The sequence below is a fragment of the Hipposideros armiger genome, unplaced genomic scaffold (genome assembly GCF_001890085.2).
Source record: "Hipposideros armiger isolate ML-2016 unplaced genomic scaffold, ASM189008v1 scaffold_2063, whole genome shotgun sequence".
Taxonomy (NCBI): Eukaryota; Metazoa; Chordata; class Mammalia; order Chiroptera; family Hipposideridae; genus Hipposideros; species Hipposideros armiger.
In genome coordinates, this window is record NW_017733411.1 from 7,769 (window position 1) to 28,691 (window position 20,923).

General features: G+C 49.3%; 1 protein-coding gene and 3 pseudogenes across 1 annotated transcript; all 4 read left to right on the forward strand.

Moving 5' to 3' along the window:
• Positions 1 to 424: 424 nt before the first annotated feature.
• LOC109378495 (mast cell protease 3-like) lies at positions 425 to 3,129 on the forward strand (annotated as a pseudogene).
• A 2,786-nt stretch (positions 3,130 to 5,915) lies between these two features.
• LOC109378492 (granzyme H-like) lies at positions 5,916 to 9,317 on the forward strand (annotated as a pseudogene).
• LOC109378494 (granzyme B-like) lies at positions 8,028 to 16,013 on the forward strand. The gene is made up of 5 exons (XM_019634857.1): positions 8,028 to 8,097; positions 12,638 to 12,833; positions 14,259 to 14,382; positions 14,851 to 14,986; positions 15,171 to 16,013. Exons 2-5 carry the CDS (start codon positions 12,779 to 12,781, stop codon positions 15,570 to 15,572), a joined length of 717 nt encoding a protein of 238 aa, XP_019490402.1. The 5' UTR covers positions 8,028 to 8,097; positions 12,638 to 12,778; the 3' UTR covers positions 15,573 to 16,013.
• A 2,316-nt stretch (positions 16,014 to 18,329) lies between these two features.
• LOC109378493 (granzyme B-like) lies at positions 18,330 to 20,741 on the forward strand (annotated as a pseudogene).
• The last annotated feature ends 182 nt before the right edge of the window (positions 20,742 to 20,923 follow it).

A 20,923-nucleotide genomic window follows, 5' to 3' on the forward strand; every position in this document is an offset into this window, starting at 1 on the left:
TGGTTTTGTCTCCACCACGTACAAAAATCTCATGTCCAATAGCCCTGGGTCTCACAAAATAGGGCCTCAATAAACGGTCTAGAGAAACCAAGGAAATGAGAAGGTCTTGCATGCACCACAATGAGAGGCAGGTTTCTGGGGCTCTGGGACCTGCTATTGGCTAATACAGTATCCTCCAAACCCCCAACTTGTAACCAGTGGTTAATGTTTTCAGCTGGTATGGTTAGTACCGAGTCAGAGCTACAGGTGCTTATGTCATTACTGATAAGTTCTTATTCCATCAGGCGCCAATATTTCACCAGACAGCTGTGTCACACACTCAAATAGAGCCTTACGCGATAAAGGCCACAACACGGAAGAGCCCTGGAGTTAGAAGACCAAGAAGAAGGACCAGCAGCTCTGACGTCCGCCACCTTATGAGAAGATGCAGACACTTCTGCTCCTGGTGGCCATTCTTCTGTTCCCCAGGATGGAGGCAGGTGAGTGACTGTCCCCTCCAACAGATGCCCAACCCCACCCCACACTGGCACAGCCATGTGCAGATGCTACACATCCTGGACTTGGTCCTTCCCCAGTAACTTTCTACCTCTAGATTCAGCCTCCCTGAAACACCAGTCTATCTGATGCTGAATAAGCACTCCACAGGAATGGCAGCGCAGTACCCAGGAGGGCCAGTGAGTACTGTGCCCTTCCCAGATCCTACCCTTCTCATCTGGAATGTGGGTTAAATTACAAACCCATTAGAAGAAGGCTAGAAGCTGGGAATAACAAACAATTAATTCCCAGGAAAGGGCAGCTTAAAAAAGGGCAGGTTTCTGTAATGAAAGTAAGGCCCTCTCACATTCTAACTCAATGTCTTAAAATCTACCCTCAATCTCCTCCCCCTTCTCCAAGGTTTGTCATTTCTGTGCTGCCCAGGAAAGTAGCTGACACAGTTGTTCCCGAAGTTGCTGGCATCCTGGTCCCCTTAACACTTGTAATTGGCTACTTCAGACTCAAGTTCTCTCTGGTCATTATCTCCGTCACAATGTTCTGAGGATTACACACCTGCAGCAGCTCAGTGAGTCTGGGAAACAAGAATGGAGAAAGGACCCAGGAAACTTCAGGGAAAGCAAGTGCCAGGATGTACAGGGCCTTTGCTTCTTGTTGCAAAACAAATCCTGTCAGCCCACACACATGTCTGCAACTGTAACCAAGGAATAAGGACTGCTCTTCTCTTTGTCACAGGGACAATCTGAGCCTTTGGGTCACTTGGCAGGCCAGCAATGCTGCCTCAGGAATCTGCAGGACCCCTTCTTGCTCACTGCTGACTGCTGCAGACCCCACCATCTGCCACCCCACTCCTCCCCGCCCTGCTCCAGTTTGTCCCAACCTCCCTTGCTCCAGCCCTTGGCTCCATGAGCACAGCAAGCAGGGTAGAATTTTTCTTTCAGGGAAAATCATCGGGGGCCATGTGGCCAAGCCTCACTCTCGTCCCTACATGGCATATGTTGGGGACTGTGGTGGTTTCCTTGTGCGTGAGGACTTCGTGCTGACAGCAGCTCACTGCCAGACAAGGTGAGAAGCAGCATCTGGGACCCACCCCTTCTGTAGACACCTGGCAGGGAGCCCTCATCTCATGGGCTGTAGACTTCAGCCACCTATAGTAACACAGAGCAGCTCTTCCAAAGACAGGTAAGTTTTCGGGAGAGAGGGTCAGGTCAATGCAAGTGGCCTGTTGAAGAGAGAGGGGACTGCTCAATGGTGGCACAGGAAGGAGCCTCAGGTTGTACCCTGGAGGTCAGTGTGGAAATGTGAGACCTTCACGGTTTCGCTTACAGACAGGCAAGCTCAGCACAGTGACATCTGCTCCAGGAACTGCCACTGAGCCTGAGCTGCCCAGAGGAAGGAGGCACACACATGCTCAGCCCCAGGGACATTATCATTCCTCTCCACCGCAGTCTTGCCCTGTCCCCACCTGTCCTCTTTCTTTCACAGCCCCTGGGCTGTATCTCCTGTGACTACACCACCCTCTCTGGTCTCTGCAGCTCAATTACTGTCAAACTGGGAGCCCACAACATCAATCAGAGAGAGAAGACCCAGCAGACCATCCAGGTGAAAAGAGCCATACGCCACCCAGACTATAATAATTCTCCACATGCGAACGACATCATGTTACTGCAGGTAGGGCTCCACTGGTTCTTGCACACTTTATTCTCAGGGTTTTGTGTCCACATGACCACTGTCCTGTCCTCAGACCCAATTTTTCCCCTTGACTAGTCCCAGGGCCATAAAGATGGCAAGCACAGGACTTTCCCTGCAGGCTGTGGGCCACGGGTAGATTTGAATTCCTGTCCTCTGCCTTCAGCTGGAGAAGAAGGCCAAACTGACTGCTGCAGTGAGCCTCATCAGTCTGCCCTCAAGGAGAGACCACGTGAAGCCAGGGAAGGTGTGCAGTGTGGCCGGCTGGGGGTACCTGGGTGTAAACACCAGAGGTGATGGGTAACTGCACGAGGTACAGCTTGAAATCCAGAGAAAGGAAGAATGCACCTCTCGCTACACACATTACAACAGCATCATCCAGATATGTGTGGGGGACCCAAAAAAGATTATGATTTCTTTTAAGGTAAGATTCCATCCCTGTCCATGCCCAGCTCTGGGCACAGTCGAGCTTTGAGGAGGCCCAGGGCTGTGGGAACCAGCCATACGCCTATGTCCTCAGACTTTCCACCAATCCAGTCCCTGGTGCTGTCTCTCTGGAGGGAATGAGAGACTGGCCCACAGCCACACATGGACAGAGGCTTTATGGAGAAGGGAGAAGGGAACCATCAGAGCCAGGCTAAAACCCTTGGACTTGAGGAGGCAACAAAGCCTTCCCTGGCACTGCTCTCCCATGCTGCTCCCTAACAAAGACCACCCATCCCTGGGGCAAAAGTAGGTGAGCACCATGAGGAGGTCCAACTCAGGCCCTCATCTCTCTGCCCACAGGGGGGTTCCGGGGGCCCCCTCATATGTAATAAAATGGCCCAAGGCATTGTCTCCTACGGAAGAAACAATGGAAAACCTCCAGGAGTCTACATCAGGATCTCAAGGTTTTTGCCCTGGATAGAAAGAACAATGAGACTCTTCAAACTGCTGAGACCAGACTGAGGCACCCCGGAATTGATCCATCCATCTTCTCTGGGGCACAGGCCAATACAGCATTGGGTTGAGAGGGTGGAGGGCACTCAGCACGATACTTAATAAACTTCATCTCTTGACTGAAAATCATCGATTCCTCCTTTATTCACCAAAACATTTATTAGTTACCTACTGTTGTGTCAGCAACCATATGTTCACAGTTCCAATCTCTTATATGCTCCCCCCTTCAGCGTAACTCATGTTCCATCTCTACAACAAAAATTTGTGCTGCATCGATACCAAACTCCTTCCAAATACACCTCCCCAGCGCAAGCTCTCCCTGCCAGGCTAAATGTAAGTTCCATCAGGAAAAAGTGACCCTCTTCTACACAGCCCTCTTGTCTCACTCATATTCCTCTCCTACTTCGTTCCACACCTACACCCTACCCCATTAGCAGAACCCAGGTCCAATATGCAGCATAAAAGAATCCAGAAACTGAAAGAAGGATGAGCTAAGAAGCTCTGGGGTAGGGAACCATTTCTCCACCACAACAGAAAAGGGTGGGAAGCTTTTGTATGGGTGTAATTTCACCCCATGAACCACTCCTTCCCCAAATCACAGCAGCTGAAATCCATAGAAGTTTCAGGAGGGCCCTTCAGTACGCCCAGGCCCAGCTCAAGTGCGTGTCACAGCCCTGTCTTGGGCCCAGAGCTCAGTGCAACCTCTGTGTCCTGGCAGCCCATCCTCCAGAAGCCCAAAATGACCTTGAGGGTGCTCTTCCATCTTGGTCTGAGCCAGCCTCTCCCTATGTCCCACTGTTCATCTGTGTGTGTGTGTGTGTGTGTGTGTGTGTGTGTGTGTGTGTGTGTGTATCTCCAAAGGAAACTCACTATAATGAAAAGTATTAGTCTCAGGGGTATTTTTCTGTTGTTTCAAAACTATTCTTGGGCCGGCCGAGTGGTGCGATGGTTAGGAACTGGCTTGGGATGTCAGAGAGCCCCGGTTCGGATCCCACGTATGAGGCCAGTGACACTGTCCTCCACAGCTAAGATGCTGAACAACAGCTCAACCTGGAGCTGGGCTGCTGTACGTCGCCAGCGATGGCGTAGGCTGCAGCCCCTGCTGCAGTGGGTTGCCATGGGCTACCGTGTGTAGCCAGCAGCCAACATGAGCGGCCAGCAGCCGCAGTGAGCGGTGGCCCAGAAGCCGGGACTGATCTGCCTCGCCCCGGAAGAGCGCAATGATGGTGCCAACTTGGGCCAGTGAAGCAACGTCCTCCACAACTAGACTGAAGAACAAAATTACAGCAACTTGTCTGTTCCCCTTCCCCCAATTCCCCAGCACTGTTCTCATCACCCCAATTCCCCAGTGAAAATAAAAAAATAAAATAAAAAATTTCTATAGCATAAAAACTATTCAGGAAATTTTTTCTTCTATTTTTCAACAATCTCTAAATGTTTCATAAGATTGCATTCAGAAAAGTAACCTCATTTTAAAACATCCACCTCGGAGAAGCTGGACTGAAAAAGCGTGGTTCACCGAATGTTGGCCATTGATGAGTATGCTTTGACTTGGGGAAAATGTATTTTGGGTATAAAAGTAACACTTATTCATCATAGAAGGATACTTAAGTACATAAATAAGAAAATGAAAACTACCGAGAGTTCCACCACCCAGAGATGATCACTGATGTTTAAGCATGTTACTTCCACTCTTTCTCTATGTTTCATAAGATGCCATTTCTTCAACAGAACTGGAGTTGGGCTGTTTCGAATCATCATGACTTCCTTTCCACTACCCTTTCTTCTGCTGTCACACTGCTAACAGATTTGGGGTAACATGTTTGCAACATATATAAGTGCTTGGCCCAAGGACATCAGGGACAGGATTCTCTGGACACTGGACAGACAAAGCTTAGTGAAGAGTAACTATTAGAATAGGCAGCATCCATTTTCCGTCGCCTGGCAAGAGTAACCAGCATTTCTTGAGGGGAAGTTGCCCACACAGAGGCTCTGTGATTCGGGTGGACACTCCCCTCCTTAGCCCACGGGATGCTAAATAATCAAAGCATGAACCGACCAGAATGATGACTTCTTATTATCCAGTGAATATCAACTCCAGGATGTGTTCAAAATTGTGCGGTAAGAAAAGCTCTAGTTTTCTCTGTCACAGCCTATTTATATTAAAAGAGGAGATCTAAATGTCCCAAAAATATGGGGCTGCTGTGTTGGTAAGATAGGAAATAGAGTGACCGTTTGGCATATTGGGGTGTGTCCAAGTCACCTGGGCCTCAGGTAAGTCCAGCCTCTATCTCACACCGCCTAGCAGAACCCACCCCATAGCCCTAAGCACCCCATCCTCTACCCACAGGATCTCCATCTACTCCAGCTGAGTGTCGGCTTCTGAACGGCAGGGCCATGTCACTCATACCACTAAGCACAGCTTGCTAAATAATTATTCATGATTTCATCAGAAAGGAAAAAAGCCAGGAGCCATGAATTGGAAAACTTCTTGATTTAATCACTAAGGGACTTCTGGGATTCCAGCCCCTCTGCTGGTTGTAGTCACGGCCTTCACTTTCTTATTTCTTCTTCTGACTTTTGCTCTGTGGCTGAGCAGTAGGAATAAATATGGTGACAGTACCATTCTCCCATAACCAAATAGAGAACTTTGACAAACCACCTTGTATAATGACACTCAGGAAAACTAAAGGAGCACGTGTTGAAGAGGTGTGTGAGTCACTGCCTATTCATGGGCTTTGTGTCTAGAAGGAAGAAACACCAGCAGCTCTGACCTGGGCAGACCTTCAGGGAAGATGCATCCACTCCTGCTTTTGTTGGCCTTTCTTCTGCCCGCTGGGGCCGGGATAGGTGAGTGACCATCCCATTCCTGAGGCCTGAGCCCATCTCATGAAACCCCCTGTACTCCTTGCCTTTTCATCCATCATGGCAGGGTTTGTCCTCCATTTGAACCCAGGAGCTTTCTGAACCCCAGCTCCCAACCCAACCCCAGACCAATAAGTCCCATGTAGATAAATACTCAACAAGGATGGCCAGGAAGAAGGGGTCCACTACAAGGTCTTAGCCTCTCTCTTATCACCTGGAAAGCAGGTTGTTCATAGGAAGGCATTTGGCAGAGAATGCGAAGCTACAAAAGACAAGTAATTAAAATCCCTCACTCCAACCCAGGAGAGAGCACCTCAGAGAAAACACCTCTGGTGTGAGAGCTGTCGCTGGACCACCGTAAGAACCAGTTCAGTTCTCAGTGCCCCCTAATCCCTACTCCTGCCCAGGAGAGGAGCCCAGGGTGCAATTGATCTCAGCACTGGCTAGCTGACCGCACACAAAGTTCACCAGTTGCTTTGGCTCTGCCCCAGGCCTGGACAGGCCATTTCAATCTCCCTTCCCCTGGCTTTCCCGGGACCTCAGCTGCTCCACTGTCTTTGGCAGTCCCCTCTCCCCATTCCTGTGGCTTTGAACTCTCCAGCCTAGTCCCCACCAATATCAGCCAGAAGCTAATTGGAGGCCATGCATGATGCAGTCAAAAAATGCCTACTGAGGGCCAGCCGAGTGGTGCGATGGTTAAGAGCTGGCTTGGGATGCCAGAGGGCCCCAGTTCGGATCCCACATATGAGGGCCAGTTACACTGCCAACTTGGGCCAGTGAAGCAACGTCCTCCACAACTAGACTGAAGAACAAAACAACAGCAACTTGTCTGTTCCCCTTCTCCAAGTCCCCAGCGCTGTTCCCATCCCCCCAATTCCCAATAAAAAAAAAATGCCTACTGAGAACCTAGATGTGCTAGGCCCAGGGACAGGAGTTCTGTGAATTCCAAATTCATAGCTCATGGTTGATCATGAGGAACAACACCCATCAGAAATTTCCCATAGGCTCACAGAGGTCAGGGAGACTCACTGTGTCCTGTCCACACTACTTGGGGCTCCAACATCTTTGAGATAGGCCTTACCTCCAACATACATGTATCTGTGCACGAGTTGGAGAACAAGCAATGCCCCCTCCCATTTCTCAAGGAGGATTCAGAGGTTGAGGTTCAGAAGAGGTGATTCTGCTGCAAGAGAACCTGAGAGTCCCTCCCCCACCCCTTGTCTTCAGGGCACACCTCAATCATCACCTCCTTAAGCCTTCCCTCCTACCACAGCCGCTCCCAGTCACCTACCTTCCAGCCTTTTCCTTCAGAGGAGACCATCGGGGGACATGAGGCCAAGCCCCCTTTCACCCCTACATGGCCTATATTCAGTTGCTTGATAAGGGAAAGAAGAGGTGTGGCAGTGTCCTGGTGTGAGAGAAATCTGTTCTGACAGCTGCTCACTGCAATGAAAGGTGAGAGGCAGCAGCCAGCCTACCCCTCCTTAGACCCCTACAGGGACCCCTGTCCTTTCCACAGGGGCTGCAGCCCAGGTGAGCTTCCCGGGCTCCTGGTAACTCAAACCTACAAGAGCTCATCAGAGGAGCCATCTGAGAGTGTGACTGGGCATGAAAAGCTGAGTAATAAGACAAGTAAATTGGGCTCAGAGAGTCAGAGGTGAGAACAAGTGTCACAGTTGAGAAGACAAAGACCACACTGGCCAAATCAAGCAAGGGCAGTAGATGCATTAGGGTCAAAATGCAAACTCAAGCAATGCCATGATATTGTATGAGGGCAAGAGAGAGTTCCCAGAAGCCCAACCCTCAGTGTCCTTGAGAGCAGAGAGGACAAAGTCACTCAGCTCCTGGCCCTCCTGTGGCCTCGATTTCCCATAAATGCAGCCCTGTTCTGCCTCAGCTGTCACCTGCTGTTCACAGCTCCTGGGCTGTATTTCCTGTGACTCCACGCCCCGCACACCCGCATTCTGCTCTCTGTGCAGATCAATCACAGTCACCCTGGGGGCCCACAACAAGGAGCAGGAGAAGACCCAGCGGGTCATCCAGGTGACAAAACGCATCCTCCAACCAGAATATAATCCAAAGAACTTCTCCAATGACATCATGTTACTGCAGGTAAGGAAACCTCCTGCTGCTCTTGCTCTCCTGGGTCCAGATTGTCTCTCCTCTCACTGTGACCCCTCCCTTCCTTCATTCCCATCCTGGTCATCTCACCAGTCCCAGTGCCTCAGGGGTGAGGAAGACAATGCAGCCCCATCATGGTATCCAGGCCCTGGGGTCACTGGCTGACCTGTGCTGCCTTGCCTCTTCCCATCAGCCGGGAAAAAATATCAAGCTGACTAGAGCTGTGAAGCCCCTTCACCTGCCCAGGGGCGGGGACTGGGTGAAGCCAGGACAGAAGTGCAATGTGGCCGGCTGGGTGCAGGTCACCCTGATGGGCACATACCCAGACAAACTGCAAAGGCTGGAGCTGACTGTACATGAGGATTGGGAGAGCGAAAACTACTTACAAAGTTATTATGACCATGCCATTCAATTGTGCTTGGGGAACATGACAGAAAAGAGGATTCCTTTCAGGTGAAACTGAGCTTGGTGAGCTTGGCTCTGGGACTTAGGTATTAGGGCAGAATGGGGACCTGAAAACCCAAGCAGTGGGGAACTCCTCCACCCCCTAGCCTGGGATCTTTCTCTCCAGGAAGACAATGAATAGGAGCCAGAGCTGGGGACAATTCGGGCCTCTGAGAACTTACCGAGGCCCATGGTCAATCTAGACATGGTCCTCCTCCACAAGGATGAATCTGCAACACTCTAGCCCACACAGAAGAACAGCGATAGAAAACTTCCCCCTTTGTGAGCAGTAGTTAAAACCAGGTGGCTCCTCAGAGCCAGCACTCTCCCTGCTTAACAGGCTCGTCCTCCATGCTAAGTTCAGCCACTGCCGCCTGCTTTCATGTCCTCACACTGTAGACTGGAGCCACAGTCCCACAGAACTTGTAGAGGAAGAGGATCCGGGACCTGGGGGAGGAGAGGGAGCTGCCAACTAAGGTGAAGTGAAGCCATGACAATGGCCAAGCTGACGGGCCAACGGTGGCCTGCCGCCCTCTGATCCCCCACATGGAGGCAACACAAGGTGGCATTCTCTGAGAGGGGCTGGGGATGGCAGGGAGGGCAGAACAAGAAGGAGGGCTGGCTCAATCCTCCCTCCTCTATGTCTGCAGGGGGCTTCCGGGGGTCCTCTCGTGTGTAACTGTGTGATCCAGGGCATTGTCTCCTATGGACGAAAAGATGGGACACCTCCACGGGCCTACACCAAAGTCTCAAGATTCCAGCCCTGAATAAAGAAAACCATGAAAGCCCAACTGCAGGAACCAGACTATCCTCTCAAGCTAATCCAGAATCACACTGAGGGGGTTGGCAGAGGGCTGGTGGTGCCAGCAACCTAAGAAATGTCTCTTAGCTGAGTGGGAAAAGCTGGATGCTTGTTGATTCACTAACCTTCATTCACAGGCACCAGCTCTATGTGTAGATGGCCATGGGAACAATTCTGTTTTTTTCTGCTTCCTCCTCTTCCCCATACCTCCATCACCTCCCCAAACCCTGTGCAAAGCTGTCACCCAGCTCCTTCTTACCCACACCTGTACCTTCAGGGCTGCCCTCTGCCAAGGCTGAAGCTGAGCCCCGTCAGGAGAACACATGAGTCTCTCAGGGGCTGGGCTCAGCGTGAACTTCTTACTGTCTTCCCATGTGTTACGTGGCAGAGAGGAAGGGGATAACATCCTGTGTGCCTGACACCAAGCAGGCACAGCCTGGGGCTGCAGCTCAGGGACATCGCCCACCTCACTGGGGAGGGGAAAGGCTCTCCTGAGCAGGACATTCTCTCCCACAGCCAGGGAAGCTGGCAGAGTTGAGGGGGTGGGGAATTGAGAAGCTCCTCATTCTCAAAGAGGCTGACTCTTTCTTTGCCCTACTCTGTCCTCCTCTGAGCTCAGGGCCTAGCTTGGCCTCCGGTCTCTGTTTGCCCCTTCTTCTCCATCACTGCTTATCACTGAGAGATCTCAGAGCCTAGCAGCTCCTGTCCCCTCCAGAACACAGATCTGAGGTGGCCACTACCTCATATCTCACCCACCTAGGACATTCAGAGCTCCGTGTGATTCCAGCAGGGCCTCGCCACGGAGATGTCCCCCAAGCTAATGCCCTGACACAGGGTGATCAGAGGGACCAGGCCTGTGCCTGCACCAAGCAGGTCCTCTGGAGGACAGGGCTGGCAGGATGTCCCTCCAGAACATTTACCCCCAACCCCACCTCGACAGGGCCAGCTCAACCCCTCATATCCATCCCAGTGGCCCCACATGTGCTCAGAATCTACTGCCTCCTGGTCACTTGGTAGCCTTAGTTCCTTTCCGTCTACTCCTGAGTCACTCCTGATCCAGGCTAAGACCCCCTCCTGGACACTTTGGGCTATCTCAGCATTTTGAGTTAGAAAGGGCTCCTCTCTGCAGTAGGACTGCAAAGCACAGTTTTTTCTATCAATCAACAAACAAATGTTGATTGAACACCTACTAAGGGCCAGGCATTGACGATGTACAGTGAGCATTATACATGCCCATGAAGGGTGCTGTTCAACTTTTGAATTTTTGGCCACCTGTGAGATGAGCTAAAGTGTCTCAGTAGAACTTTCATTTCCATTTCTCCATATTTATTTCCATTTCTCTTAATATGAGCGAAGTTGACACATTCTTCATTCTTTTTCAAATATATTTTACTGTGATTTATGCAGGTCTTTGCCGATTCTTCTGTCAACTTTTTGGTATTTTTCTTCTGGATTCTCAGAGTTCTTTCTATAATAGATAGATTCCCTCTTTAATTGTGATACATGTTGCAATGATTTATTTCCAAATTTGCCTTCTGTATTTTGAGTTTGCTTACGCTGCTTTTTGACATTTGAACTTTTAAAGGTGATTTTGAACTTATCAAAATTTATATCAATCTATTCTTTTAATGTTTCTCGATTTAGAGTAATTGCTAGAAAGGATTTCCCCCTTCTGAGTTTATAAAAGAATTTACTCATGTTTATTTCTCGTGCGCTCACAGTTTTCTTTTGTGTATTTGAGTCTCTTATCCATTTCGAGTTTATTCTGGTGGTTTATGTGAAATATGACCCCAACTTAATATCTTAAAAAAGGACCATCTAGTTGTTGCAGTACCACTTTTGAGAAAGTCTACTTCCCAATGATTTGAAAAACCTTCTTATCATAAACTACATGTCCTGATGTGAAATGTTTCTGGGCTTTCTATTCTGTTTCATTGGTCTTTTGTTTACTCGTGAGTCACCACCATGCTATTTTCAGAAAAGAAGTTTTATATGGTGTGTTTAATATGAGATAAGGCTAACCCTCTCCCTTACTGTTCTTTTTTCTTTGTGTCATAATTTTTTTTGCTACTCTTGCATGCTTATTTTCCACATAAATTTTAGAATTGTCTAGAATTTGTATAATACTAGGAAAATAAACTGTATTTTCTAGTTCACTTATTTTTATTGAAATCACATTATGTATATATTAGCTTGGTACCAGGATTTCAGAAATATAGTATTTCTCTGGACAGTGGTCTGAAAAAAATGCTTTGGCTTCCTGGCATCATTCCCACCTCACATGGTATCACTAATTCACTAAAGATAGTAACCTTGGGAGTGGTTGGTAACCTCAGTTGGTTAAAGCGCAGTGCTCATAACTCCAAGGTTGCTGGTTCGATCTCTGCATGGGCCACTTTGCTTCACCCTCCATAACTAGATTGAAACATGTACCAAAAATAATATGGTAGGATGCGCTTTGCTCAGACTATCACTTTGTATCTCCCTTCCCACAGGCTCTTCTTACATGACTATAGCACTTCTTTCTTTTTAAATCTGGGTAAGGGCTTTTGATTGCCCCAAGCAGTGGAAAGTGGTACAATGGATACCATATGACATGAAAGTCTAGGTAAGAAAAAGAATACAGCTTCTGCCCAGATCAATTTTTCAGAGATGCTCACTCTGCAGAAGTCCACCATCATGTTGCAAGACCAAACAATCCTGTGCAGAGACCACAGAGAGGAACTGATGCCCAGTGAGCAGCAGCACCTACCCCTGGGCATGTGTCAGTCATCCTTCAGTTGATCCCAGGTTCCAGGCTTCAAGCCTCCCATCACATCAAGGGGAGCAAAGGGAAGTTTCCACCCTAATCCTTACCAAAATGCAGATTCATGAGAAAAATTAATTTTGTTGTTGTTATTTGAAACAACTCAGTTCTTTCAAAACTCCAGTAAGCCCTCTTCAACATTACTGAACACCATTCTACCCATCCATATAACCATGGCCCCCACCATCTCTATCTGGTTTTGTCTCCACCAGAAGCAAGAAATCTCATGTCCAATAGCCCTGAGTCTAACAAAAAGGGGCTCAATAAACAGTCTAGAGAAACCAAGGAAATGAGGAGTTCTTGCATGCATCTTTATGAGATTCAGGTTTCTGGGGCTCAGGAACATACTACTGGCTAATATAGCATTTTCCAACACCCCAACTTGCTACTAGTGATTCATGCTTTTACCTGGTGTGGTCAGCACTGAGTCAGAGCTATAGGTGCTTATGTGGTTAAAGATAAGTTTTTACTCCACTCAGTCCAGAAGACTTGCTTAGACTGCTGTGTCCGGCACCCAAGGAGAGCCTTACGTGATAAACGCCACAACACCAGAGAGCCCTGAGTTTAGAAGACCAAGAAGAAGCACCCGCAACTCTGACCTGGACCGCCTTCCCAAGAAGATGCAGCCACTTCTGCTCTTGATGGCCTTCCTTCTGTCCCCCAGGGCGGAGGCAGGTGAGTGACCATCCTCCTCCAACAGACACCCAACCGCACCCCACACTGACACAACATATTCAGATGCTACACAACACATCCTGGACCTGGTCCATCCTCAGGAACTTTCTAACTCTAGGTTCAGCCTCCCTAAAGACCAGCCTATTAGAGCTGAATAAACACTCCACGGGAATGGCAGGGCTGAAGCCTGTTCTCCAGGAGGGTCCAGAGGGCACTGTGCCCTTCCCAGGTCCTACCCTTCTCATCTAGAACGTGGGTTCTTTACAAACCCGTCTGGAAGCAGGTTGGACGCTGGGAATGAGGAATAGTTAATTCCCCAGGGAAGGGCAGCTTGGAAAAGGGCTGGCTTCTGTAATGAAAATAAGTCCTTCTCACATTCTAACTCAATGTCTTAAAACCTACCCTCACTCTCCTCCCCTTTCTCCAAGGTTTGTCATTTCTATGTTACCCAGGAAAGAAGCTGAGGACACAGTTGATCCCAGAGTTGGTGGCATCCTTGTCCCCTTAACACTTGTGATTGGCTGGTTCAGTCTCAAGTTCTCTCTGGTCATTTTCTCAGTCACAATGTTCTGAGGATTACAAACCATCAGCTGCTCAGTGAGTCTGGGAAACAAGAATGGAGAAAGGACCAGGGAACGTCAGGGAAAGGAAGTGCCAGGATGTACAGGGCCTTCGCTGCTTGTTCCAAACACAAATCCTGTCGGCCCACACACATATCTGCAGCTGCAATTAAGGAATAAAGATCTGCTCTTCTCAGGCTGGCTGAGTGGTGCATTGGATAAGAGCTGGCATGGGGTGCCAGCTCTGAGCAGCAGGGCCCCAGTTGGATCCCACATGAAGGCCAGTGTCACTGCTCTCTACAGCTAAGATGGTGAACAACAGCTCTACCTGGAGCTGGGCTGCTGTGAGTTGCCAGCAACGGCATAGGCTGCAGCCCCTGCCGCAGTGAGCTGCCATAAGCTACCGTATGTGGCTGGCAGCCATCGTGAGCGGCTGGCAGCTGGTGTGAGCTGCCAAAGAGCCGCAGTGAGCGCGGTCCAGAGGCTGGCGACCGATCTGCCTCATCTGGGAAGAGCGCAATGATAATACCAACATGGGCCAGTGAAGCAACGTCCTCCACAACTAGACTGAAGAACAACAACAACAAAAAAGACAGCAACTTGTCTGTTCCCCTCCCCTAATAAAAATTAAAAAAAAAAACTGCTCTTCGCTTTGTCACAGGGACAATCTGACTCTTTGGGTCACTGGGTAGGCCAGGAATGTTGCCTCAGGGACCTGCAGGACCTTCTTGGTCATTGCTGACTACTACAAACCCCACCATCTGAAACCCCACACCTCCCTGCGCTGCTTCAGTTTATCCCAGTCCCCGTTACGCCAGCCCTTGGCTCCATGAGCACAACAAGCAGGGTAGAATTTTTCTTTCAGGGGAGGTCATCGGGGGCCATGAGTCCAAGCCTCACTCTCGTCCCTACATGGCACATTTTGGGAACTGTGGTGGTTTCCTTGTGCGTGAGGACTTCGTGCTGACAGCAGCTCACTGCTGGAGAAGGTGAGAAGTAGCGTCTGGGACCCACCCCTTCTGTAGACACCTGGCAGGGAGCCCTCATCTTAGGGGCTGTAGAATTCAGCCACCTAGTAACACAGAGCAACTCTTCCAAAGACAGGTAAGTTTTCGGGAGAGAGGGTCAGGTCAATGCAAGTGGCCTGTTGAAGAGAGAGGGGACTGACCAGTGGTGGCACAGGAAGGAGTCTGAGGATGTGCCCTGGAGCCCATCGTGCAAATGTGAGATCATCACAGCTTTGCTTAGAGACAGGCAAGCTCAGCACAGTAACGCCTGCTCCATGAACTGCCACTGAGCCTGAACTGCCAAGAAGCAGGGGGCACACACATGCTCAGCCCCAGGGACCCTATCATTCCTCTCCACTGCAGTCCTGCCATGTCCGCACCTGTCCTCTTTCTTTCACAGCCCCTGGGCTGTATCTCTTGTGACTACATCACCCTCTCTGGTCTCTGCAGCTCAATTACTGTCACCCTGGGAGCCCACAACATCAAGCAGAAAGAGGAGACCCAGCAGGAAATCCTGGTGAAAAGAGCCATACGCCACCCAGACTATAATAATCCTCCGCACTGGAACGACATCATGTTACTGCAGGTAGGGCTCCACTGGCTCTTGGACACTTTAATCCCAGGGTTTTCTGTCTGCATGACCTCTGTCCCATACTCCTTCCCAGGATGGTCCTTTGACTTGTCCCAGGGCCATTAAGATTGTAACCACAGGACTGACCCTGCAGGCTGTGTGCCACGGGTAGATTAGAATTCCTGTCTTCTGCCTTCAGCTGGAGAAGAAGGCCAAACTGACTGCCGCCGTGAGCCTCATCAATCTGCCCTCAATGAGAGACAAGGTGAAACCAGGGATGGTGTGCAGTGTGGCCGGATGGGGGCGCCTGGCTATAAACACCAGAGGTGATGGAAAACTGCACGAAGTAGAGATTGAAATACAGAGCAACAAAAAATGCATTTCTCACTACAAACATTACAACAACATCATCCAGATATGTGTGGGGGACCCGAAAAAGATTCAGACTACTTTTAAGATAAGATCCCAGAATGGTCCATACCCAGCACAGTCGAGCTTTGAGGAGACCCAGGGCTGTGGCAACCACTCATATGGCTATGTCCTCAGACATTCCACTGATCCAGTCTCTGGTGCTGTCTCTCTGGAGGGAATGAGAGACTGACCCTCAGCCACATATGGACAGAAGCTTTATGCACAAGGGAGAAGGGAACCATCAGAGCCAGGCTAAAACCCTTGGAATTGAGGAGGCAACAAGGCCTTCCCTGGCACTGCTCTCCCATGCTGTGCCCTAACAGAGACCACCCATCTCTGGGGGAAAGGAGGGCAGGACCAGGAGGAGGTCCAATTCAGTCCCTCATCTCTCTGCCCACAGGGGGATTCCGGGGGCCCCCTCATATGTAACAACATGGCCCAAGGCATTGTCTCCTACGGAAACACCAGTGCAAAACCTCCAAGAGTCTACACCAGGATCTCGAAGTTTTTGCCCTGGATAAAAAGAACAATGAGACGCTTCAAACTGCTGAGATCACAGTGAGCCACCCTGGAATTGATCCGTCCATCTTCTCTGAGGCAAAGGCCAATACTGCATTGGGCTGAGAGGGTATAGGCTATTCAGCAAGATACTTAATAAACTTCATCTCTTGACTGAAAATCATCGATTCCTCCTTTATTCACCAAAACATTTATTAATTACCTACTGTTGTGTCCAGCAACCATATGTTCAAATTTCCGATCTCTTATATGCTTCCCCCTTCAGCATAACTAATGTTTCATCTCTACAACAAAAATTTGTGCTGCATCGATACCAAACTCCTTCCAAATACACCTCCCAGCACCAGCTCTCCCTGCCAGGCTAAATGTAAGTTCCATCAGGAAAAAGTGACCCTCTTCTACACAACCCTCTTATCCCACTCATATTCCTCTCCTACTTCGTTCCACACCTACACCCTACCCCATTAGCAGAACCCAGGACCAATATGCAGCATAAAAGAATCCAGAAACTGAAAGAAGGATGAGCTAGAAGCTCTGGGGTAGGGAACCATTTCTCCGCAAGAACAGAAAGGGGTGGGAAGCTTTTGTACGGGTGTAATTTCACCCCACGAATCACTCTTTCCCCAATTCACAGCACCTTGTAAGCCTGAGAAGTTTCAGGAGGGCCCTTCAGTACGCCCAGCCCCAGCTCAAGTGCGTGTCACAGCCCTGTCTTGGGCCCAGAGCTCAGTGGAACCTCTGTGTCCTGGCAGCCCATCCTCCTGAAGCCCAAAATGACCTTGCGGGTGCTCTTTCATCTTCACCTGTGCCAGCCTCTCCTTAGCTCCCACTGTTCTTGTGTGTGTGTGTGTGTCTGTGTGTCTGTGTGTCTGTGTGTGTGTGTGTGTGTGTGTTTGTGTGTGTGTGTGTGTGTCTCCAAAGGCAACTCACTATAATGAAAGGTATTACTTTCAAGGGTATTTTTCTATTGTTTCAAAAGTTAATTCTCTATTAAGAGAATTTTTTCTTCTATTTTTCAACAATCTCTAAATCTTTCATAAGATTGCATTCAGAAAAGTAACCTCATTTTAAAACATCCACCTTAGAGAAGGCTGGACTGAAACAGAGTGGTTCGCTGAATGTTGGCCATTGATAAGTACACTACAATCAGGGAAAATGTATGTTGGGTATAAGAGCAATACTTATTCATCCTAGAAAGATACTTAAATACATAAATAAGAAAATGAAAACTACCAAGAATTCCACCATCCAGGAATGATCACTGATGCTTAAGCATGTTACTTCCATTCTTTCTCTAATTTCATAAGATGCTGTTCCTTGAACAACACTGGGATTCGACTGTTTATAACCATCATGTTTTCCTTTAAATCTCCTTTCTTCTGCTGTCACACTGCTGACAGAGTTGGGATAATTTGTTCACAACATATATAACTGCTTGGCCCAAGGACATCAGAGACTGGGTTCTCTGGACACTGGACAGAGAAAACTTAGTGGAGAACTGTTAGGATAGTCGCCATCCATTTCCCCATTGCCTGACAAGAGTAACTAGCATTTCCTGAGGGGAATTGACCACACAGAAGCTCTATGATTTGGGTGGGACACTCCCCTCCTTAGCCCAAGGGGTGCTAAGTCACCAAAGCATAAACGAATCAGGCCACTCAACTCCAACTGGTTGAATGATGACTTGTTTCCATCCAATGAATATCAACTCCAGGACTTGTGTTCAAAATTGTGGGGTAAGAAAGCTCGAGCTTTCTCTGTCACAGAATATTTCTATTTAAAGAGGGAATCTAAATGTCCCAAAAATATGAGGCTGCACTGCTGGTACGATAAGAAATGGAGTGATCATTTGGCATATTATGGTTTGTCCAGGAATACCTGAACCTCAGGCAAGTTCAGCCTCTATCTCACCATCAAGCAGATCCCTCACCATAGCCCATAGCACCCCGTCCTCTACCCACAGGTTCTCCGTCTATTCCAGCAAACCTTCGGCTTCTGAACGGCAGGGCCATTCACTCATACCACTAAACATAGATTGCTAAATAATTATTCATGATTTCATCACAAAGGAAAACCAGCCAGGAAACATGAAATGGAAACATCCTTGATTTAATCACTGAGGGACTTCTGGGGTTCCAGACCCTCTGCTGGCTGTAGCCACAACCTTCACTTCCTTATTCCTTCTTCTGGCTTTTGCCCTATGGCTGAGCAGTCTGAGTAAAAATGTGGTGACAGTGCCATTCTCACCTAACCAAACCAGGGAACTTCCACAAACCACCTTGTATGATGACATCCAGGAAAACTAAAGGAACACGTGTTTAGGATGTGTGTGTGTCAGTGAGCAATACTTCCTGTGATCCCTTCAGGGTCTATGTGTCTGCAAAGAAGACACTCCAGCAGCTCTGACCTGGGCAGACCTTCAGGGAAGATGCATCCACTCCTGCTCTTGTTGGCCTTGCTTCTGCCCGCTGGGGCCTGGAGGGGTGAGTAACCATCCCATTCCTGGGGCCTGAGCCTGTCTCCTAAAACCCCTTCTACTCCTGGCCTTTTAATCGAACCCAAACAGGGATTGTCCTCCATTTGAACCCAGGAGCTTTCTGAACACCAGCTTCCAACCCAACTCCAGACCAATAAGTCCCATGTAGATAGCTAGTCAACAAGGATGGCCGGGAAGAAGCATTAAACTATAAGGTCTTAGCCTCTCTCTCATCACCTGGAAAGGAGGTTGTTCATGGAAAGGCATTTGGAAAAAGATGTGAAGCTACAACAGACACGTAGTTAAAATCCTTCACTCCAACCCAGATTGGGCCACTCAGACAAACCGTGTGCAGTAGTGAGAGTTGTCTTGGACCAGCTTAAGAACCAGTTTAGTTCTCAGTGCCCTCCACCCTCCTGTCCTCCCAGGAGAGAAGCCCAGGGTGCAACCGATCTCAGCACTGGCTAGATGACTGCACACAAATTTCACTGGGTGTCTTGGCTCTGCCCCAGGCCTCGGCAACCATTTGCATCCCCGCACTCCCCTGATTTCTCAGGCCCTTGGCCTCTCCACTGCTTTTGGCAGTGCCCTCTTCCCATCCCTGTGGCTTTGAATCCCACCAGCCTTGTCCCCACCAATCCTCAGCCAGAAGCTAATAGGAGGCCATTAATTGATGCAGTCAAAAAATGCCTACTGAGAACCTAGATATGTTACGTCGTGGAACAGGAGGATTTGAACTTCCTAATCCATACCTCATTTTAGATTATTAGAAAACAGCACCAATTTGGGTTTTACCAGGGGTTTGGAGTGATCAAAGAGGCTCACTGCATCCTGTCCACATTACCTGGAGCTCCACCACCTTCAAGATAGGTTTCACCTCCTCCATTCATGTGTCTACATATGACTTGGAGAACGAGCACTGCCCCGTCCCCTTCTTCAAGGGGGATTCGAAGGTTTGAGGTTCAGAGAAGGTGATTCTGCTACAAGAGAACCTGAGAGGCCCTCCCTCATTGTCTTCAGGGCACACCTCAATCATCGCCTCCCTCAGCCTTCCCTCCTACCACAGCGGCTCCCAGTCACCCACCTTCCAGCCTTTTCCTTCAAGGAAATCATCAGAGGATTGAGGCCAAGCCCCACTCCCGCCCCTACATGGCCTACATTCAGTTCCTGGATAAGAGAAAGAAGAGGTGCGGAGGTGTTCTTATGCAGGAGAACTTTGTTCTGACAGCTGCTCACTGCAGTGGAAGGTGAGGGGCAGCAGCCAGTCTACCTCCCAGGAACACCTACTGGGACAGTTGTTATTTCCCCAGTGGCTACAGCTCAGGTGAGCTCCTCGGGCTCCTGGTAATTCAACCCCACAAAAGCTCATCAGAGGAGGAGTCTGAGGGAGTGACCAGGCGATGAAAAGCTCAGCAATAGGACACGTAAGCTGGGTTCAGAGGGTCGGAGGTGAGAATAAGTGGCACAGTTGAGAAGGCAAGGAGCACACTGGCCAAATCAAGCAGGTGTAGTAGATGCATTAGGGCCAAAATGCAAACTCAAGCAATGCCATGACACTGCATGAGGGCAGGAGAGAGTTTCCAGAAGCCCTACCCTCAGTGTCCTTGAGAAGCAGAGAAGGCAGAGTCACTCAGCCCTTAGCCCTCCTGTGGCCTCGATTTCCCCTAACTGCAGCCCTGACCCACATCAGCTGTCACCTGCCTTTCACACCACATGGGCTGTATCCCACAACCCCCACTCCCACATTCTGCTCTCTGTACAGCTCAGTCATGGTCACAAGTGGAGCGGGGCACAACATCTTGGAACAGGAGAAGACCCAGCAGATCTGTGTGGTGACAAGAACCATCCCCCACCCAGACTATAATCCCAAGAACTTCTCCAATGGCATCATGTTACTGCAGGTAAGGAAACTTCCAGCTGCTCTTGCTCTCCTGGGCCCAGATTGTTTCTCCTCCCACTGGGACCTCTCCCTTCCTTTTTTCTCATACTGGTCACCAGACCAATCCCAGTGCCTCAGGGGGAGGAAGCAAGACAATGCAGCCCATCGTGGAGTCCAGGCCCTGGGGTCAATGGCTGACCTGGGCTGCCTTGTCTGTTCCCATCAGCTAGAGAGGAACATCAAGTTGACTAGAACTGAAGCCCCTCCGCCTCTCCAGAGGCTAGGACTGGGTGAGAGAAGGACAGAAGTGCAATGTGGCTGGCTGGGGGCACGTCTCCCCAATGGGCACATACTCAGACAAAATACAGGATGTGGAGCTGACCATGCTAGAGCATCAGGAGTGCGAAAACTGCTCTCAAAATTATTATGACCGTGCCATTCAACTGTGTGTGGAGAACATGACAGAGAAGAAGGCTTCATTTCAGGTGAAACTGAGGTTGGCTAGCTTGATTCTGGAAAGAAGGGTGTTGGGGAAGGACAGGGACCTGGAGACCCAAGCAGTGAGGAACTCTCCCACCCTCTAGCCTGGAATCTTTCTCCCTGGGAAGACAATAAAGAGCAACCAGAGCTGGGGAGAAATAGAACCTCTGAGAATTTACCGAGGCCC

Bases quoted from the DNA above. Each gene is read 5' to 3' on its own strand.
- LOC109378494 (XM_019634857.1), top strand. From the start codon at position 12,779: ATGCAGCCACTTCTGCTCTTGATGGCCTTCCTTCTGTCCCCCAGGGCG. The intron at 12,834-14,258 runs GTGAGTGACCAT...TTTTTCTTTCAG, and splicing joins GTCCCCCAGGGCGGAGGCAG to GGGAGGTCATCGGGGGCCAT. The intron at 14,383-14,850 runs GTGAGAAGTAGC...TGGTCTCTGCAG, and splicing joins GCAGCTCACTGCTGGAGAAG to CTCAATTACTGTCACCCTGG.